At 33.5% G+C, this 22,567-nt stretch overlaps 1 protein-coding gene across 1 annotated transcript in view; it reads right to left on the bottom strand.

Moving 5' to 3' along the window:
* LOC133204665 (uncharacterized) overlaps positions 1–11,769 on the bottom strand; it is a 48,260-nt gene extending 36,491 nt beyond the window's left edge. Inside the window, exons 1-5 of the mRNA XM_061340412.1 lie at positions 11,681–11,769; positions 8,835–9,044; positions 2,918–3,028; positions 2,584–2,698; positions 2,044–2,159 (exon numbers count right to left, since the gene is read on the bottom strand). Coding sequence (XP_061196396.1) covers positions 2,044–2,159; positions 2,584–2,698; positions 2,918–3,028; positions 8,835–9,044; positions 11,681–11,733 — 605 coding nt within the window. The 5' untranslated portion in view covers positions 11,734–11,769. The remainder of the gene's footprint in view (positions 1–2,043; positions 2,160–2,583; positions 2,699–2,917; positions 3,029–8,834; positions 9,045–11,680) is intronic.
* Positions 11,770–22,567: the final 10,798 nt, after the last annotated feature.

Here is a 22,567-nt window from a genome sequence, read left to right as displayed (position 1 = left end):
TATGGCATTATCGAAGATTTACTGAAACTGAAATATCTAATTCAACACCTGAATCCAACTTAAATTTAGATGGCGAGTCCTTGGAATTGAAGAATGAAAATGCATGATGCATCACTATTTCACTTTTATACAAGGATCTAAAGATAGAGTGCTACTGATTTTCAAGGTCATATATCAAAGTCAAAAAAGTAAAGTTTGTTGAATCCTTATCTACCAGCAGATGATATATTACTATTCTCTACATTAGTTACTTTAGAAATTTAATGTTGTAATAGGATATAATGCACAAAGAAAAGCCTGAGATTCATTTTGTTGTAGGTAAATTAAGACCTGGATCACTAGAAAAAAATGACAAATTTGATTCTGATTGCTATTTTCTCATAGACTCTGAGACAAGTAACCATGGAAAACCACTGGAAAGTCATATGCAGGGTAAGAATGGAAAAATTATACTAATTTTGAAGGTCAAGATATCAGACCTGAGAGTACTGAGCAATTAACGGTATTTCCATCACCGTTTTAAATGCCCCATAATTGGAGATTTGGGGGCATATAGTTTTTTTCTTGTTCGTCTCCTGTTTGTCTTCAACAAATTTTATCCTTGGCCACAACTTTTGAATGGTTGATTCTAGGGCTTTCATATTATAAAAGTATTTTCCTAGTGACAAGACCTTATCTGTACCAATAATTTTTACTTCATGACCTCAACCTTGGCATTTGACCTACATTTAAACAACTTTTACCATTGGCTATATCTGTGCTGGGGCTTTCATACTTCATATGTTTATTTCTTATCACAAAACATTTCTTCGGATACCAACTTTTTTTACTGTATGACCTTGACCTTGGAGTCTGACCTACTATTGAAAACTTTAACCTTGGACATATCTTTTGAAAGGTTGGTGTGAGGGCATTCACATTTTTCCTGTGTATTTCTTCTGACAAGACCTTTATTTAGGTACCAACATTTTTTTTTACTTCATTACCTTGAACTTAGAATTTGACATTTGAAAACTCTTAGCCTGGGTCATATCTTTTCAACAGTTAGTGCTTGGGTTTTTATATTTTACATGTGTATTCCTTGTTACAAAACTTTTACTTGGGTACCTACAAATGAATGGCATGTTTTATGAACATAACTGAAGATTCAGGGGCATTTAGCTTTTGGTCTGTCCTTCCATCTATCTGTCTATTTGTCTGTTAATCTGTTTCTTTGCAAAAACTTTAACCTTGCCAATAATTTTTTAATAGTTGGAGCTAGGGCTTTCATACTTTGCATGTGTATTCCTTGTGACAAGACTTTTCTTTGGGTACCAACATATTTGACATCTTGATCTTAAACTTGGAGTTTGACCTACTTTTGCAAAATTTTAACAAATATTAACCTCAAGTTTTGAATGGTTGGTGCTTAGACTTTTATATTTCACATGTGCATTCCATGTGACCAGACCTTTCTTTGATTGCCAACATTTTTTGACCTTTTGACTTTTTAGTTTGACCTACCTTTTAAAAACTTTAACTTTGCCTATAACTTTTGAATGATTGGGACTAGGGCTTTCATACTTGACTTATATTTTTGTTTTGGTACCAATATTTTTGACCCCATGACCCTGACATTCGAGTATGACCTTCTTTTGAAAACTTTAACCTTTGCCATAGTTTCTGAATGGTTGATGCTAATTAAGGCTTTCATATTTCACATGTGTTTTCCTTGTGACAAAACCTTTTTTGAGGTTCCAGCATTTTTAAAGTTTTGACCTTGACCTTGGAGTTTGATCTACATTTGAAAAACTTTAACTTTGGCCTTGAGCTGTTATATGGGGGCATCAGTGTTTCATAAACACATCTTGTTTTCATTATTACATTAGACTATAATTCTGTTTAAAAAAAAAATCTCATAATTTTCATGCTTATGAGAATTTTTAGATGAAAAATAAGAGTTATATCTAATGGTTTTTTTTTCAAAATGCTATTTAATTAATAAATATTCTGTAGTTTCATTTCAGCAACAGAAAATCTTTATAAATACATTAAACAACTTACCCTTTTTTGTGTTGAATGTCACTGATGTTAAAGGAAGACTTTATACTAGCCCTGGATGAGGTCCATATTACTTGTGATGGTGATTTGTGGCCAAGAAGAGGTTTCAGTTCTTGCACCTTGAAGGTATTAATAATAGCATACAATATGCATAAATTATTATTTACCAGCCAATTTATCATCATTTAGTAATCTATTATATTGTATACAGGAAAATTTTCGCCCCTTTCACCCTACACACAAGTGGGCAAATTTAAAATGGAGCAAATTCAAAAATCATGGTATAATTTGTTAAACAGAATTGTGACTGGGCGAATTTAAAACGGGGCAAAATTGTTTGCAAGTGTGAAAGGGCTAAAATAACATGGGGCAAAAATAACTCTGTATACATTAATAACTTTATAGGTACATGTTACTACAAATCCAAGGTATCTCTGGGGAGAACCTTGCTGCCAAAACTGAAATATTTCATGAACTACATGTTTGCTTGATCTAATTTCAAGCTTTTGTATCAAATCATATCAACTTTAGCATAAATCTTACTAAAACAAAATGGCCGAACAGATTTGTGGCAAAGACTTGTTGCAGTCCTTCCTGTGTGATTCTGTCTGTCTGTAATAATAACCCCTCCCCTGTAGTGAACATGTGGAGAATCTTCCTACAAAAATAGTTGTATTTGATATATAAAAATATTTTTTTTTTAATTTCTGAGTCATTTTCAATTACCTGGTAATTGTTGTAATGAATCATTTTTGTTTAATACAGTTGTCTACAATTTACATGGAACTTTCAAGACCTGTGAATTAATTTGAAGTTTGTAAGAAAATTAGACAATCTTCCCTAACTTATCTACCATGTATCCCTATATTGTACTTACTGTCCTGGGGTATCACTGTCAAAGATTTCATTCATCATGTGAGACCAGTTGATGCCTCGCCTAACAAAGATGGCTCCTGCATTGAGGTATAGAAGGTCGATATGTTTATACCTGAAAATTTTAATCCATTCCATATCAATTATGCAAAACAACAGTATAGGCTTGTTTAAACATTAATATAAGGGCACGTGGACCTCAATAATCACCTTATAAATAAACCTATAGTATAATATATGGTATTGGTGAACATTTAATATTCTCAAAGGCAAGGACAGAAAAAAAAATATTATAGCTTGAATATAATCATATTACACAATTCAAGATAATCAGTCATAAAGGTTACAGTTTGATGGCCAAAGCAAATTAAGGTAGGGACATATTTCTTTTTTCGTTTGAAAATAATCTAGTTTTTATTTATAAGTATCTATAAATTGATACTCATGTAATACAGTTAAACTTTGTTATCTCAAACTTGATGGAAAGAAAAAAACTTCAAGATATCCAATGGTTTGATGTATTGTGAGTAAATTATGTAAAGAAAAAACATCATTACAGGGATTTCCAAATGACTTTGACATGAAATGTAAATATACTTTTTTCCACGGGTCATAGTTCTGCTGAATATTAATTTCTTTTCAATCCACGGGTAAAAAATTACATGGATTTTTTTGATTGCCATTGCATGTCTTGTAAGCATTTCAAGTACGCTGTGACAAATTTCCTTGTAAAATTTAAATTAATCTCACGTGGAAAAAAGTACATCTACAGTACATGTATCCATGATATTCCAGATATCGAAGTTTGAGGTAGTGAAGTTCAACTGTAGTTCCTTTTGAATCAGCATTGCTGACCTAGAGGAGAAAAGTTTTAAAAAAAAACTTCTAGGAAAGGAATGCAAGACTAAAATTTATTGCAGAGAAAGAGTTGATATTTTATGCTTGCAGATCGATGGTTTGATTTCAATAAACCATAAGATTGCAATATAACTAATAACCTTAGAATGTGACTTGTTTCTCCCTGGTCCAAGTAAATCACAGAAATAATAAGTCACATTTTTCATCAATACAGTTGAACTTTGGTATCTCGAACACATATCTCGAACACATGGATATGTAGAAGTGATGTGGAAGTCCCAAGTACTTTTTCTTTTTGTGTATTTTACCCTTAATATCTTGAACCCATGGATATCTTGAAGTTTTCTGTAGGTCCCATTGAGTTCAAGATAATGAGGTTTGACTGTATATATCAGATCCAGTATAATCTACACATATGTATTAATTAAATTAATGCACAAGCTACTATACAAGAACAACCAATAAACTCTTAAAATCTCATCAATGAGTGTTATAGTACATGTATTTATTTTTTTTTTCAAGACAAAATTTATCTAACTGCATTCAAAGACACCACATGACCTTGCTATTACAAAGAACAATGTATTAAACTACAAAATTTTTCTTTAACAACCTTCACATACATGTCTCAGTCTTTTTTCTATCATGATTCAACACCTACACATATCATCACATTGATTTTTATACTTTTTAACTTCATTTAATACAATAATTACATAATGATTACAGTATGTTGAACCTTAATAGTCTTATTCACTGAAATGCACTTAATCAGATAGCATGCATGTCGCACATGAAATAGAACTGTACTCAGTATGCTCGATATTTTCTCCAAGTTTACTCAGAAAATAGCTGAAATGTAATCATTATACAGTACAGTTCTATTTCATGTTCAACAAGCATGCAATCAGTGCATTTCAGTGCAGAAGACTTATTACTATGTTCAATATCTTGAATTATCTTCTAATAAATCATATGCATGATTAACCCTGCTGAACTCTTTAATATGTGCATTTTAATCAAAAGTATGCAGACAGAAATTGCTTTAAGAGTCGAGGGATGTTTTAAAAATATCTTCTGTTTTCCATCCAGTATTCTAGCTATTCTGAAATTTGTGAGTTAATTTTACCAAAAATATAGAGTTATCTCTTTCTTTTGACATATATGATTCAAATTTTATAAAAATTTTAATGTATCAAATTATGTATATAATTTTTTAGAAAATCATTGGAAATTATGATAACTTTTGAAAATTGACCTGGAGGTAGACAGAAAACTATCCTTCAGAGTTCTTGGTAGTCTGAGTTTACCTATTATCCCTAAAATTATATCCTTTTTCTCTCTAGAATGGAAATCAAGTACATGTACATTCCAAACACCTTGGGGCCTTTCACAGAAAAAACACTGCAAAAGGCCTGAGGTGTTCCGAATGGTAAACGTACATGTATTGTTGAATAGTACACATGTGGATGCATGTGTTCATTTTCTATTTATTAAAAAAAACCCACTGAAACATAAAGATATACATCATTTCATTTACCCTACATGATAATGTAAATTATCTTGATCATTCATTACAACTAGATTTTACTCATTTCTCCCTCTCTCATTCCTTATGCTTAAGCATCATCTCATGAAATACAACTCAGCACTGAGCCTATAAATGGCTTATTGGAACATTTGACATGATCTGGGTAAGAGAAATGTACCCCCAAAACAGTAGCAAAACAAAGTGAGGGGACATTAAAACTCATTCGTCTGTCCATCTGTTAGTCTGTCTAGCTGTTGATCAGTCTGTCACAAAAACTTTAACCTTGTTCATAACTTTCAAATGAGAAAAGATAATGCTTTCATATTTTACATGTACATTACCTGTGACAAGATCTTTCCAAATGACACTGTGACATTGACCTTGAGGTTTAACCTACTTTTCAAAATTTTTCATATTACTTTACCTTGATCATATCTTTTTTTGAGATAAGATAGAGCTATCAAATTTCACAAGTACATTACCTGTGACAAGACCTTTCCAATGGCACTATGCTTTTTGACCCTGTGACCTTGAAGTTTGGTTTTCTTTTCAAAATTTTTAACATTGGTTATAACTTTTGAATGAGAGAAGACAGGGCATTTATATTTAAAATGTGCACTGCCTGTGACAAAGCATTTCTGAACTTCCTATGATATTTGACTCCCTGACCTTTACCTTCAATTTTGACCTAATTTTCAAAAATTTTCACATTGGTTAAAACTTTTGAATGACAGAAGAAAGGGCATTCAATTAGCAAGTGCACTACCTGTGTCAATTAGTTTCTGAATGTGCTGTGATATTTGATCCCATGACCTTGACCATCAAGTTTGACCTTATTTTCAAAATATTTTATCAATGTTGCAAATTTTTGAAGGAAAGAGGATAGGGCATTCATATTTGACATGTGCATTACCTGTGACAAGACCTTTCCAAATGTACTATGAAATTTAAACCCATGACCTTGAAGTTTGACCTAATTTTCTAAAATTTTAACATTGCTGATAACTTTTGAATGATAGGGCATTTATATGTTATGTGCATTTATTTACCTGTTTCAAAACCTTTCCGAATGTAGTCTGCTTTTTGACCTCGTGACCTTGACCTTTAAATTTAACCTACAGTCTTTTCCAATTTTTTTTTCACATTAGTAAGAACTTTTGAATGAGAAAAGATAGGGCTTTCATATTTTACAAGTACATTTCCAAAGACAACATCTCTCAAAAAGGTATATCAATTTTTGAATTCATGACCTTGATCTATAAGTTTGAAGGACACACAAATAAGATGGACACCAAAAGCAGGGTACAGTTCTTTGAACTGCTTGTTTATGACTTTCTGTGCATTACAGCTTTAATTTACTGCACGCTGCTTCAGTTTCTTTAAGGAAGACATGCACCATGCTGTCCTAGGATAGATTTATTGATTTTTTTTTTCAATATCCATAGAGAGACTTATCAAATATGCTAGAATTTTCTTTAACTCAAACATACAATCAATGAATTATAATTACACTCATAAGCTGAAAACATTCAAATATAGAGGAAATTAAATGACAATAAACAAATCAATACTTATTTTTTTTTAAATCTATGTTAACCATCAAGAATAAGGGTGCTTGTATCAAAATTGATTCAGAATACCCAAATTTTTTTGTAAGTCTATCTCCACAATATAAACTTTATAGCATAAAAATTGATGGTATATATTTACACATTATGAAGCCTTGAGTGTTAAGAAAAACTGAGTTTAGATCTTTATACATGTATGTGTATCTTCAGTGATTTTTCTACATTTTTTAAAAGGGGCCTGGGCCTATACAATTGTGAAAAATCATCGACATTTGTGCCAACGTGGGAATTATTGCTTATAAAATAACAAATTAGACACAGTTCTACATTAAATTTTATAACTTTCTTTTTTTTTTAATCTTTGAAAGTTGTCAATGATTGTCTTTATATTTTTCATCATGGTTTTATTTTGGGAAAAAGCAACTTAAATTGGGAAAAACTTAGTAATTTTTGACAGGGGAAAGGGCCGATATTTGGACCTAAATTTGGTGTAGAAAAATCACTTTAAAGCTTTGATCTGAAAAACATTAATGGTTTGAAAATAAATTATGTCAAAGGCTTAATTCAACTAAGTTTTGCAGTGAATTTTTTTCTTTTCCAGTCTTTCAGACAAAAGAAAGCATGCAAACCAGACTTAAAGGGGACATATTCCAAACCCTCAACAATAAATTATTCTAACATTTCCAGTGCCAACAAATTCCACAGATACTGTGCAGGTAGGAATTCAAATAAACCAACATAAAATCCTCTTGATATTAGCGCTTTCTTTATGGATTACACCAGTTTACTTATAGAGGCATAAATCCATCAAAGTCTTCTGGATATGTTTTCTATACCGGTACATTAAAGACCAGAACTAACATTGAGTTTTTATTTGCCTCAATACTGATAGACAATTTTTTTTATCTGGGATTGGAGGCTGTGATAAGGGAATGATGAGATATATTCTTAATGCTGTTTGAATAAATTGATTTCATTGACTTTGCATTAATTGCCCTGGAAAGTTAATCAACAAATAGTAAATTCAAGATCAATTTTGAATTAAAAAAAAATAAATACATTTGTTTTGTGGGCTTTAGATTCATTTATTTTTTCTGTTATCAGTGATTAAAGCATTTACTCTAAAATTTTGTTTGATATTCCATGGTAAACATTTGTGAGGAATAATGGCATCATCTACAATGCAGAGTTACTGTATTTATTAAAAGAACGAGAAGTTAATAAACAATTCTAATTTCATTCTTAATTAATAATTTATTAAAAAAAATTAATCATTTATACATTTTAAAATAATGGCCAAAAATAACAGATTCTATAAACACTACACTGCACATACTAAGGCCTAAAAACAGTTCCAGGTGAAGCCAAAGGAAAATGCATCTGATCTTAGGGAACAAGAAATCTCTCTAACTCACAGAAAGATATTTTTTACTTTTATAACCATACAAAAGTTAAACTTGGTTTTAAGCTCCACCCACAATCTCTCTGTTTGATTATTGATATCCAATGTTTACAATTATCATTGGCAGGTGCTGCACTCTAATCTTATGTAAGCTCTGCCCATATCATCTTAGATTATACCTAACATCAAAGGTGGGTGTTATACCATGAAATACCAGCTTTTGCATGTTTAAGGAGTCAATAGTGTATTTATATGAATTTAGGAGATAAAGTAAAATTTAATGAATTACTTTTATGTAATCAGCAGAGTCCCAATAATGATTTCCTATCATTAATTTAAAAGAAAGTTAATTAAGCACAACTTGCTTGCATTATAGTAATTAAATAATATTTTCTTTTAGATATTCCTCGTATACATGTATAATGTTCACAATCATATTCAGTTTCAACATATTTCATTGCCAAAAAAAAAAAAAAAAAACTTATGGCAGATTGAGCTTTTGCTGTCATTTCAAACATTGGAAAAATATATAAGCTACTTACATGCTTTTCATAGTTCTTACTTTAAACGAAGTTCTTTGGCTCCTTTTATAACAGAGGCAATGCTGCTAGTGTCTATTAGGACAATGTCCACTGTAGCATTTGGTTTATATTTAAGAAGAGAATTTTGAGCAGACTCTGCTCTGGACTTATTTCGGCAGACCAAACAAATTTCAATTCCTTGACCATCATGCAAATCTAGAAGCCTCTCTGCTGTTGTAAGACCAACTCCTCTGTAATGGAAAAAAATTAAGAATATTATTGAAAGAGGACATGTAGGAAGTGGCACATTATTAAATATAAATAAAATTCATTTTTAAACTAGATTTGTTTGATCAGATAATCACAAATGCTCCAAGAATGGTCTTTTCTAATGAAAAAAATTGACTTGGACTACCAGGTACACACTTTTTCTGCCAGTGACCTTGAAATTGCCTAAATGACCTTAAGTAAGGGTCTTATACAGCCTTAGCTCCTCAGAAATCTTTGTGCCAAGAATCATCTTCCAATATTTCTCCATTAAAAGATATGTCCAGGACAGGACATTTTCCTAAAATTTTCCTTTAACTTGCCCAAATGACCTCTGAGTCAAAGTCAAAACACATCCTCTGGTCATCACTATTCTACATGTGCAGTATCAACTTCCAATATATTTCCATTAGAAAAGTATGGACCAGACAAGAATTATAAATATTTTTTAATGTACTGTAGATTCCTAAATATAGGCAAGTAATTTATTATCAAGAAAATCACAAAAAGCACCATGCACTCCCAAAATAAAATTATTTTACTTTTTATTTTATATTGACAGAATGACAGATTTCAGACAGAATAAAAACAATATGCCCCAAGATCTTCAATCTTGGCAGACATTATTTATAGCTAGCACCTCTTTAAAGTTTTTTTCCTGATTATGGACCCTCTGTACACTAATTATTTTGTTTTTAGACATTGAGAAAGTATGTTATATTAATTTATTTATATACATTATATAGATATATAAAGATATTATATGTATAATGATCTAAGTCTTGAATTAATCTATCTCATTTTAAAGATAGCTAGGGTACCTGCCATTTACCCCCAGAAAAAATGTTCTCGATGTTAAAGAATGACTGTAAGTTGCTTATTTACAATGTAAAAGGGGAAAAACACATGCCAATTTCAAAAGTATTGAGTTCAATTATAGTTTATTTTGACCTGATAAAATGATAAGAATATTTATTATTATTATACTAATTATAAATTAATAAAGTTGATACATGTAGATTTTCAATTTATTTTATTTTGGATCTAAGGGTAGACCCCTCTGACTGAATATGTCAGTATAATGAAATATTTGAACTCTTTAGTGTGCAGTGCATAGAGGACCCTGAATGTTCTTTCAATAATACATTTGCATTGCTTTGATCATTATTGCTATGGCATTCATCAGGCTCTGTAAGATGACAATTAGTGAAATAACCTCATAGTTACAATACGAATATCAACACATCAAGGAGCTTCACATCAAATATGAGCAACATTAAATGTACTAAAAAATTAATCAGTACACATTACATCATTAACCAAATTTTTTCTTGCCATTCATCAACTTTAAAATTTCTGTTGTTGAAAGAAACTTGTGTGAATTACATAACCTGACTAAAACTTTTAAGTTTTTTGTACAAATAAGATTAAATTTAATAGGAAAGAAGTCCTATTATCATATTAAACACTGGTTTTTGATTGACAATTATCAAACAGGGGATGAAATATACGGTAGACCAATGCCCGGGGCTAATTCTTTTTAAGACTTAGGCTAGATAATTTAAATGTAACGATAGTCCGTCGGACTAGCAGAACAGATAAAAAATTCTCGATCGTCAGTTTACTGTAACTTTTCTAAGACTGGTTTCTTTTGACTGAGAACTAATAAGTTAATTTGTTCCTGTCACTAAAGCGTTTAACACTTTAATTTGTTATGTTTTCATTTTGCAGGAAAATTGTTGGGCTAGTTATTTTGATATTTGGGCTAGTAAATTTTTACTGATCAGTAGCCCCTGGGCTAATGGGTTCTTCAGAAAAATTTCAACCCCTGTTAAGAGTATTAATTGATAAAACACTAATGATACAGATTCCTACTCAAAAGTTTAGTTGTTTTTTTTTTTATTACCGTATATACTCGCCTATAAGTCGGTCCGCCTATAAGTCGGTTGTATTTTTGAAGCTTATATTAGAGGGATTGACCTTCTAAAATATCTATCTTTTTATAACTCGCCTATAAGTCAGACATACAGTTTTGGACCAAAGTTTAACTCCCAAAAATCCGACTTATAGGCGAGTATATACGGTAGATTTCTTTCTTATAAAAACGAACTTTTTTTGTAAAATATTGATTAAAAATATTAATATACAACATGTACAATGCATAAACATTTAGGTACCAGTTTTACTGAGAGAAAATGCAGTGAGATAAAAATGTCACCACATGCATATATTTACAATTATTTGTATGACTGCATGTACAATGAGATGAGTTGTGTCTCTGCAGACCCCCCCCCCCCCTTTCCGTCAACCAAGATAAAGAGAAAAAAAGGGAGTGTGTCTTTGGTACTCATTATGCCCCCGGCTGCTTCGTAAAAACAAAGATCTTCCCCTGTTATATGAACTGTTCTTTCCATTCAAAACAATCTTATATGAAACTATTTCCCCCTTTTTTTCTTCAAAATTTTATATTTTCTGATTTATCTTTAAAATGTCAACATGGTAAATGATGCGAGATCGGCAAATCCGATGAATTAAACTGTTTTAAAAGACGGTTAAAATATCGATCGTAGTTCAGTAAAGAAATGTCAGCATGAAAAATTTCAATCATTTCAATACTTACGAATTTCCACCAGTGATTATTGCTACAAGTTTGTTTTCATGAATCGCAGACATCAGAAAAAATGAAAGTAGGAGTAAAACCAATATTGGAAACTCTCGGAATATTGAAATCCGGAAATTTTTTTAGGTTTCTTCCTTTTTCAAGGATTTGCTCGTTTCTATTTCTGTTATATGGCGCGATTTTCTTGTTGATAAAGGAAAGTCAATTCATTGGTTACATTGATTAGATAAGGTGGTACGACATGGTCACAGGTAGTGTAATTCAATTGCCTGATAAACAAGCCGCATACAGGAGCAAGAAAACCGATCCTGTGAATTTAACAGAGCAAGTTTGAAAATATTTCTTAAATAGAAAATGTAACCGTTCTCATACAAAAAAGACAGCTTGAATGGGACTTCTAATCAGTTTATATATTACATAAATACATTAGGGATGGCATTAGTAAAGAATATTTATCAGTATAAATAAAGAATTATTTTCATTCTGCATGGCATATATTTCATCAAACATTGTACGCAGGAAGCACATTTTAATACAAACCTTCGAAGTTTACAACTTGACATTCAACAGTATGACTTTACAAATACACAGAGATTGTTAACCATATTAAAAATTAAGATACATGTATCTGTAACATCATTGTTTATTATAATAGTCATGATTTATAGTTGTTAGGCTTTTTAGGCAAGATGTGTTTGTGAAACACCAATGCCCCCGTATGGCAGCTTATGGCATAGGCGTCGGAAGCAAATTGAAAGGGGGGGGGGGCTAAACCAACCAAAAAAAAAACTTTTTGCATAAAATGACCCTGTCCTTATATCAATTAATTGACTATCACCCTTTGTCCCATTTCATATATCAAAAAAAGTAGAGACTTAGTGCTTTCATTTTCTGTAACAAAAGTTCTTTTTTGAGAATCCAGGTGTTAGACAACAGGTTTTGAGAAAATGCAATGTTCTCGAATTTTGCAGAAAATATGCGTATTTGACTACCTTCAGCAAAGAATCATAATATGAGCACAGCCCACGATCCAAAAATTAAAACATGTTTTGTGATCTTCAGAAACAGATCTTTCATTATGTAATTGCATATTTTGGATCAGAGGTTGTGCTCTATATATGAAATATCTAAGAAAAATATCTCAACTTTTGGCCATTTTTAAGGGAATTTGCAGGCTTTGGGGAAAATGACGCATTTTATGACGTCATAATGCATTGACTAGAGAGAAAATTACGTCATGTTCAATAGATACACGGTAGCCAAGGGTCCAAGTTATAAATACTGCATTTTCAACCAAAACTGAACAGTTTCGATTTTTCAGAAATTCCCAGGGCCAAAAAAGTCCTAAGTGGCTCTTGCTCTTTCAATGCCTATTTTGCAAAAAAGTGGGGGGCTAAGTCCCCCCCCCCCTTTGCCCCCCGGTTCCGACGACCATGTATGGTGAAGGTTAGGTTAAATTAAGTTTCTCAAATGCAAGTCAAACTCCAAGGTCAAGAGATCAAAAATGTTGTTACCCAAAGAAAGGACTTGTGTCAATGGATTGATTGATTGTATACTGTTTAATGCCCCTATTGAAATTTTCTCACTCATGTAGAGACATCACCGTATGCCGGTGAAGGGCTTCAAATTTAGACCACTAGGGCCATGGAGCTGTGAGGGTTCTTTAACGTGCCAACCTTACCGTGACATGGTACCTCGGTTTTTAAGGTCAATCCGAAAGATCCGTGACTTTCACTTCTAGTGCCGGGCGTCTGGTGAAGGAACAGTCACTACCTATGTTTACGTCTTAGGTTTGACGCAGCGCGGCGAACGAGAATCGAACCCGGGGCCTCCCGATCACGAAGCGAACGCCCTACCACTGGGCTAAGGTGTATATTCCTTGTGTCATTTATTTTGACCCTTTGATCTTGGGCATTTATTTTGACCCTTTGATCTTGACCTTGGAGCTTGACCTACCTTTTGTAAACATAACTTCTGAACGGCTGGTACTAGAGCATTCATATTTTACAATGTATTCCTTATGATTAGACCTTAATTTCTAGATACGGTTTTTGATCCCTTGACCTTCACCTAGTAGTTTGACTTGCAATTCAGAAACTTAAACCTTCGCCATGAGCTGCCAAACAGGGGCCATGGAGCAGTGAGAGTTCTTTATCGTGCCAACGCCTACCGTGACACGGGTCCTCGGTTTTTAAGGTCTCATTCGAAGGACCCGCAACGGTCACTTCACAGTGCCGAGCGCTTTGCGAAGGAACAGTTGCTACCTTTTTTTTTTTTTTTTTTATCGAATTAGGTCAGTCGCGGCCGTGATTCGAACACACGACCTTCCGATCACGGAGCGATCTTGAGAAGAATATTTTCAGAGATATTTTCCGATATATTTCTATGTGTAACTTTGATCCTCAGTTATGGCCTCACCCTACCCTTGGGGGTCAGACTTCAACAAACTTGAATCTACACTACCTGAGCACGCTTCTGTATTGATATGACTAGTTATGGCTTTGTTGTTCTTGAGAAGATTTTAAGATATTTTCTTATATACCCATGTATAACTTTGATCCCCTGTTAAACTTAAGACGTAAACATAGGTAGTGACTATTCCTTCACCAAGCGCCCGGCACTAGAAGTGAAAGTCACGGGTCTTTCGGATGAGAACTTAAATTTCGAGGTCCTGTATCACGGTAGGCGTTGGCACGATAAAGAACCCTCACTGCTCCATGGCCCCGAGTGCCGAGTATAGGTCTAAATTTGAAGCTCTTCACTGGCATACGGTGACATCTCTATATGTGTGAAAAATTCTCGAATGGGACGTTAAACAGCATACAATCAATCAATCACTAACTGAGGATTCTTATGTACTAATGACTAATCATGGCTTTACTGCTTTTGAGAATGATTTTTAAAGATATTTCCTATTAATTCCAACACATAACTTTGATCCCCTGTTGTGGTTGATCCCACTCTACCCTAGTGGACCATGATTTGAACAAACTTGAATCTACACTACCTTAGGATGCTTCTGTACCAATACTAGTCATGCCTTCGCTGTTCTTGAGAAGATTTTTAGAAATATCCTTATATTTCTATGGCTTTGCTGTTCTTCAGAAGATTTTGAAAAGATATTTCATTATATTCCGATGTAAAATTGATCCCCTATTGTGGCCCCACCCTACCCCCAGGGGTCGGGATTTGAATAAATTGAATATACACTTCCTGAGGATGCTCCTGTATTAATATGAATAATCATGGCTATGTTGTTCTTGAGAAGATTTTTAAAGATGTATCTATATATTCCTATATGTATAATCTTAAAGGGGTCATGATTTGAACAAACTTGAATTTACATTACCTGAGGATGCTTCTATACTAATTTGACTAATCATGTCTTTGCTGTTCTTGAGAATAAGATTTTAAAAGACACTTCCTGTATATTCCTTTGAAACCCTGTTGTGGTCCATCCTACCCCGAGGGTCATGACTTTAACAAAATTGAATCTACACCACCCGAGAACCCTATCCCCGGGGGTCGAGATTTGAACTGGAATCTATACTACCTGAGGATTCTTCTGTATTAATATGACTAATTATGGCTTTGCTGTTCTTGAGAAGAATTATAAAGATGTTCCCAATATATTCCCACGTATAACTTTGATCCCCTGATGTAGCCCCACCATACCCATTGGGGTATTGATTTGAACAAACTTGAATCTTTACTAAGTGATGAAGCTTTCACTTAAGTTTCATCTTTTCTGTCAGAGTGGTTCTTGAGAAGATGTATAAAAAAAAAGATGCCATTAATTTTTCACTAATTATGTATAATCTCTCCATGAAAGAGGGCGTGGTCCTTTCGTTTGAACGAAGTTGAATCCCCTTTACCCAAGGATGCTTTATGACATGTTTGGTTGAAATTTGCCTAGTGGTTCTTGTGAAGAAGTTAAAAATGTGAAAAAAATTTCAGACGACGGATCCCTTCGATCAGAAAAGCTCACTTAAAGACGTACAACACACTGGGGGAGATAACTCTTGCAATTTCAATTAAACGTTTAACTTGACGTCAAATTTGACGTTTATAATAAAGCGTCAAAATGACGACCGAATCGTTCCCGACGTAATTAAAAGAAAACGGGATTAGGGACTTGATGTGGTTTCTTTAGAAATACCAAATCGCATCTTTGATTATTTGCGCTTTTGATTTAAAACCCACCCCTCCCTCCATAAAAAGGGAAGACAAGAAAGATAATGTCTTAAAATTTCTTTAATTTTATATGAAACGTATCCGTGATCAATATTAGCAGAACAATATACTTTATCTTTTTTATGATACATTGCTTTCTTTTGTTACAGTTGGCTAAGTAACATTCGCATTACCAGATCACGGGCCTATCTTAAAATTAAGAATTAGCCATATAAATCTGTTTTGTTCTCCTTTTAAGAAAAAAAAGTTTTACAACCCGTTTCCAAAAGTTCACTGATCAAAGAGGAACAACTCTAAAAATGTGGGAGATTTTCCCCTCCCCTTCTTGAGTTACTTCCTCCTGTTTGCCGAACACATTTACGATGAACTCAGGAACTGAAAACTATAATATATACTAAGTAAATACCGAAAATGTAATAGAATTGTTTACTGAAATGGTCCGAATTCATGAATATCTTACATGCGGCAAACTGGCCATATCCGACCATCTAGATCTACGATCTACCGCTGTCAACAATTTCAGTGCGCATTTCCTCGAATCAAAACAAAACGTTTTATACATGTATGGTCACTGTGCATGAATATTTTGACACATGAATAATTTAAACATAGATGGAGAATTTACAGTTTGATAAATTGAAGTTAATGTAGACAAATACGATATTTCCCCTTTTTTTATAGAAGCAAAAGAAGGATGCATACAAGTGTGTGTGTGTGTGTGTGGGGGGGGGGGTACTTTTAGACCCCTCTCTTGTTTGAAATAAATAAGAAAAAATATATTCCATTTACCAGTCTGTTTACATTATAGAAGAATTGAATTTTCAACATTGTGCGTTCACTTTTAATGAAAAATGAGATTAAAATTCAATGTAAGTTGAATTCATACGCAGGTATAAAATTACATGTACATGCATTTCAGCCATGTGTATGGACTACATATTGGACACGTGGATAAAATCCTTAGAGAATAAGTTTTACTTTTATTCTAGTAGTTGATAGTTTAAGTCTTATTCTAGTTGTCAGAATTTTAATGTGCATGAATGAATGAATTGGTACTTAGGGATCGATTTAAAAGATCAAATATATATATCTCGAGGGTAACCTATGTTTCATCAAGTTCTAATGACTGCGTCCAAAAAAAGGAGGGGAGCTTCGTAAAAAATTGCCTATACATCTGCATTTCAGTGAACTGAAAAGTTTTAAGAACTCTGATATATAATGTAAATAATTTTTTTAAAGCAAAAAATATTTTCTAGCTTGGAATTTTTCATGTGTATTTGTAGATCTAACAATGTTTTCGTCCCACGTCTGAAAGAAGCTTGAGAAACGTGACTTAAGGAGAAGGGGGGGGGGCGATTTTTCGCAATAAATTCAAATCGGCTCGTTTAAAAAAATTACAAAAAATTATCAAGATTACTTTTGTAACCAGTTACATGAAAAAAGTATTTTATCCATAATTAAACGATAGGTCTTTTCATAAAAAAAAATATTTAAATTAAAAAATACGCATTTTTAAGGCTGAAATGAACCATAGTTTTTCAGTTTAAGTTCTTCAAAAAATATTTTGCCAATGTGTACCTCTACAAAAATACTTTATTTGTGTGGTTAATGGTTATATGAACAAATCAATGAAATTTGACAGCCAGACTAGTTGAACTTTTTTGATAATCAAGGATTTTATAGCTAGCCGATTGAAAATGTCATCTCCGCGTGAACAATCAAAGGGAGGTAAATTTTGGAACTTCCTGTCCAAATACGACTCGAACGATTTTGTCCAAAATTGGCATACGCATTGTATATATAGTCATGTATAATATATACAAAAATAGCGAAAATTAAACGACAGGAAATTTTTGGTGGTGGGTGTGTTGTACGTCCTTAAGCCTTCGGCTCAGGTGAGCTAAAATGTTTAAATTGTGAAACTTCGCAATGACAAGAAACAATTATCAGGGAGAATAAGAGCTATTTGTCTTTCCATTACTTTTTGAATTGTAGTATGATTTTTTCTAGTGTTACTGCACAACTATCAACGATAAAACCAGAAGTCTCTGAAGAGACTGTAGCTCTACTGGTTTGTACTTCTAACAAAGGAAAAGTAGCATTTGCTCGAAACGTTGCAACAGCAATAAACAGAATAATGATCCTTGGTTTAGTCTCTTTTGTGGCAAAATTTATTGCAATCAGACTAAAACTGTAGGAGAAAACCTATTGAGAGAATTTTAAAGAAATTTCTATTTTTAGTAACCATGGTCAAATCGTTCATCGAAATAAAAAAAAAAAACAATAAATAGAATTATGTATCTTCGTGTAGTCTACTTGTATGCCAAGTTATATTAAAATCAGACCAAAACTGTAGGAGGAGTAGTGTTTTCAAAGAATTTCACAGAAAATTCTATTTATAGTAACCAAGACAACACCATTCATTGAAATCAAAAAGCCGATATTAAAAGAATTATGTATTTTAAGGCAATCTATTTGGGTACCAAGTTATCTTAAAATCAGACCTAAACTGTAGGAGGAGGCGTTTTGAAAGTACTTTCAAAGAAAATTCTATTTTTAGTAACCATGGCAACACCATACATCAAGATCAAATACCAATTAATAGAATTATGTACCTAATTGTAGTCAACTAGTGTGCAAAATGATATTGAAATCAGACCAAAACTGTAGAAGGAGTAGCATTTTCAAAATACTTCACAGAAATTTCTATTTATAGTAACCATGGCAAACACCGTTCATCGAAATCAAAAACCGATGAACAGAATTATGTATCTTTGTGCAGTCTACTTGTGTGCCAAGTTACGTTGAAATGTAAAACTATAGAAGTAGCATTTCGAAAGTATTTCACAGAAATTTCTATTTTCAGTAACACCGTTCACCGAAATCAAAAACCGATACGCAGAATTATGTATCTTAGTGTACTCTACGTGTGTGCCAAGTTTTATTGAAATCAGACCAAAACTGTAGGAGGAGTAGCGTTTTGAAAGTATTTCACAGAAATTTCTTATTTTAGTAACCATGGAAACGCCGTTAATCGAAATCAAAAACCGATACACAGAATTATATATCTTAGTGTTGCCCACTTGTGTGCCAAGTTATATTGGAATCAGACCAAGACTGTAGAAAGATTAGCTTTTTAAAAATTGTTTACAGACGGACAGATAGATGGACGGACGACGGACACATTACTATCGCATAAGCTCTTCTTGTCTCTGACCAGTAGCGCTAAAAATTATGTGCTTAAGTCGCGTGTTTGAATCTATTTAAGGGACGCCGATGTGAAGACAAGAGTTTTCGGTTGATTTCGTATTAACCAAGGTAACATGGAAGATTAATTACCTCGTCCGTTAGTGCCGACTACAGGTCTAACTCTCCAGCCTTCCATCGTAAATTGGTGGCGTCTCAATATGATTGAAATACTATATAACTTTTTTTGTGCTGAGGGCAGCCATTATTTGCTAAAGTCCCAACGCAAAAACTCATTAGCAATTAAACACACACACAAAAAAAAAAATAAAGCAAAAACCCCCAAAACAGACATTTTAATAAAGTGTATTGCATAAGCAAATCTAGCAATATTATATATCATAAAAATTCATGTATACATGTAACTCAATTGACTTTTCAATGACATTTTTACAGTGATTATCATAAGCCAATAGAAAATTGGAATAACTTCTCTCAGTAGATTACAAATTAATAGAGTCTTGCCCAGGACCAAAACACTTGACCGAGTGGTCCAGAATTTCAAAAGCCTGGTAAAAATACCCATGATTATTACATCCTTGTATCCTGCTTGCTCCTGGAAGCCCTGAAGCAGAGAGAAGATTTGCAAAGAAATAATGTGTTTTCACTATAGATTCAACACAGGTTTACTTTAACTCTAGAACCCGTAACCAAAGAGCCACGAAAATCAAAATTTTACAAGAGGCAAACTTGCTCATCATAATTATGCACTTATTAGAAGATTTTAAAAGAATTAATGCATTTTCACTACATAATCAATAAGCTCCATCCTAACACCAGCACCCCTGACCCTGGATCCATAAATTTTGGAAGAGTCACCAATGCATATAGTATGCTTAATACCAAGGAGCAAGGGAAAAGATTTTCAAAGAAGTAATGTATTTTAAGTATATAATCAAAAGAGCCCCACCCTAACACATAAGCCCATAACCCAAGGGCTAAGAAATTCACAATTTTGGAAGAGACACCCTTTCTCATCATAACCATGCACTAAGTATGTTTGCTTAATACTTGAGGGAAAGCAGATTATCAAAGAAACAATGAATTTTCACTATATATTCAATAGAGCCCTGTCCTTACACCAAAACCCCTAGCCCAGGGGCTATTAATTTCTGGAAATAAAGCTTTTTTATTCATATACAAGCACTTTCTTTATGTGCTAAATACCCAGAATCAGGGAAGATTTTCAAAGAATTAATGCATTTTCATTACATAATCCATAGACCCGCCCTCCCCCGACATACCAGAAGCCCTGACTCAGGGGCCTTGAAAGTCACAATTTTTCGGGGAGGCACCCATCCTCATCATAATAATGCATTTATGGCTTACTTAATATCAAGGAGCAGAGAAGAAGCAATGCATTTTTTCTCGTCCCCAACAGAACCCCTGACCCTGGTATTACAAATTTCACAATTTTGGAAAAGGCACCCTTACCCCTTACTCATCATTATCATGAACTAGATTATCTGCTAAATACACATGGGCATGAAAGAAGATTTTCAAAGAAATAAAGCATGTTCACTGTATAATCAATAGAGCCCCCCAACCGAACCTCTGACCCTGGGGTCACAAATTTCACAATTTCAAGAGGCACCCGTGCTCATCATACCTATGCACTTAATATCACCGCTAAATACCTAGGAGCAGAGAAGATTTCAAAGAATTCATTTTCAATACATTATCCATAGAACCCCGCCCTAACACCAGAACCCCCTGACCCAGGGGCATTGAAATTCACAAGGACAAGGTATGGTAGCGGGCGAGTCCGACCCCTTATTTGATGTAAAAATCAGAACACAGTTAAAATTGTGATAGTTTGTAACTAAGAACTTAAAATGATGCCTTTTTTTAAATCCAGCACTAATTTTGATTCAAAGCTTACAAAGAGGCCACAAGAGGATGCAGAAGTAGGAAATTCTCCCGAATTTCCTCAATTCTGGTCGAATTTCGTCAAATTTGTGACACTTTTCACTTCGAGAAACATAGAGCACAAGCTTGCCTATCTGAGATTTTATACATAAAATGCATCTAATACTAGTGTATGAAATATATAAATTTGGTAGATAGGCAAGCTTGAGCTCTATGTTTTCTGAACCAAAAATGTGCTGTAAAATCGATGAAAATTTGCATAAAAATGAGAAATTTCGGAAATTGACATTCCTGTGACCGCTGTGTATCCGATAATGAAGAACCAATACTCATTTTGTGGCAGGAGTGACAACAGGTTTTTAATTGATAAACTATTGCATCATTTTAAAAGACACCCTAAACCAGTGGCCAAAAAAGAGTCTTGGCCTATCTTGTCCTTTAGAGGAGATACCCATGCTGATTATAACAAATGCATTTAATTTGTTTGCTTAATACACAAGGAGCAGAGAAGAAGATTTTCAAAGAAATAATGTACTTTCACCATCTGATCTATACTGAAAACTAACTCCAAAACTCCTGACCCTGGGGCCAAGAATTTTACATTATTGGTAGAGGGCTCAGAGCATATTACAATCATGCCAACAGTTTGATTGATTGATGTTCAGGAGTATAACACTTATTTTGATGGTTTTAGCCCTATTCCTCAGGCCCCAGGGGGACAAGGAAAATGAAATTCAAAATTTTTGGTCCCCTTTACCCATAGATGCTATCTGCAAAAATTGGTTGAAATTGGCTCAGCGGTTCCAGAGAAGAAGCGGAAAATGTTCAATGACGAACGTCGACGGACAAAAACAGATAGCAATAGACTCAGTTGACCTAAAATTTCAAACAGTAGCCAACTCATCTTTTGGAATATGATTGATGGTGCTATGAACATGTGCTAATGAACAGGGATCGACATTAACGGTTGTCCGATTGCCCGGGACAAGTAAATTCTCAGTTCGCGCTTCCTATATAAATCTATACTAAAAAAGTATAGCATTTCCAATGTTTTTTCTGAGCGGTCATAAAAATATTGATGTTTGACCGCAAAGTGAGACACTGGGGGCGGGATGAGCTAAATCTTTTCTGCATTCGTTGGTGTTCGACACTGATAGAAATGACAGAGTTTTACCGCGGGTAAAGAAAATTTACATCATGGAAACCAGCACAAGAGACATATACGTCCAAAAAAAAAATTTATAAAAGGTATAATAAAACATCTATATACTGTGTTCTCGACCAAAATGCGTTTTTGTTGACCCATCGAATCAAACTGTTGGTTCTTGGATACGACTCAGTACTTTTTCAGAATGTAATGTATGGGAGTGAATTTCAGCTTGTTATATTATAGTAGTTTGTCACTATGTATTTATGCAATAAGGTAGTCTTTAACCTATTACCTATTATTCACAGGTCTGTGGATTTTATTACAGTGATGCTAGTGCATGGTCTCTAAAGTAGCACCCGGTTGTAATTTTATTAGAAATGGATCTATTGTATATTTTGTGTTAAACTAATTTTATACTACACAATGTA

The sequence above is a fragment of the Saccostrea echinata genome, unplaced genomic scaffold (assembly GCF_033153115.1).
Source record: "Saccostrea echinata isolate AGI-Se365-2 ecotype Australia unplaced genomic scaffold, CSIRO_AGI_Sech_v1 ptg000054l, whole genome shotgun sequence".
NCBI classification, from domain to species: Eukaryota; Metazoa; Mollusca; class Bivalvia; order Ostreida; family Ostreidae; genus Saccostrea; species Saccostrea echinata.
The sequence above is the reverse complement of the archived record's forward strand: the minus strand, read 5'-3'. Positions and strand labels throughout refer to the sequence as shown.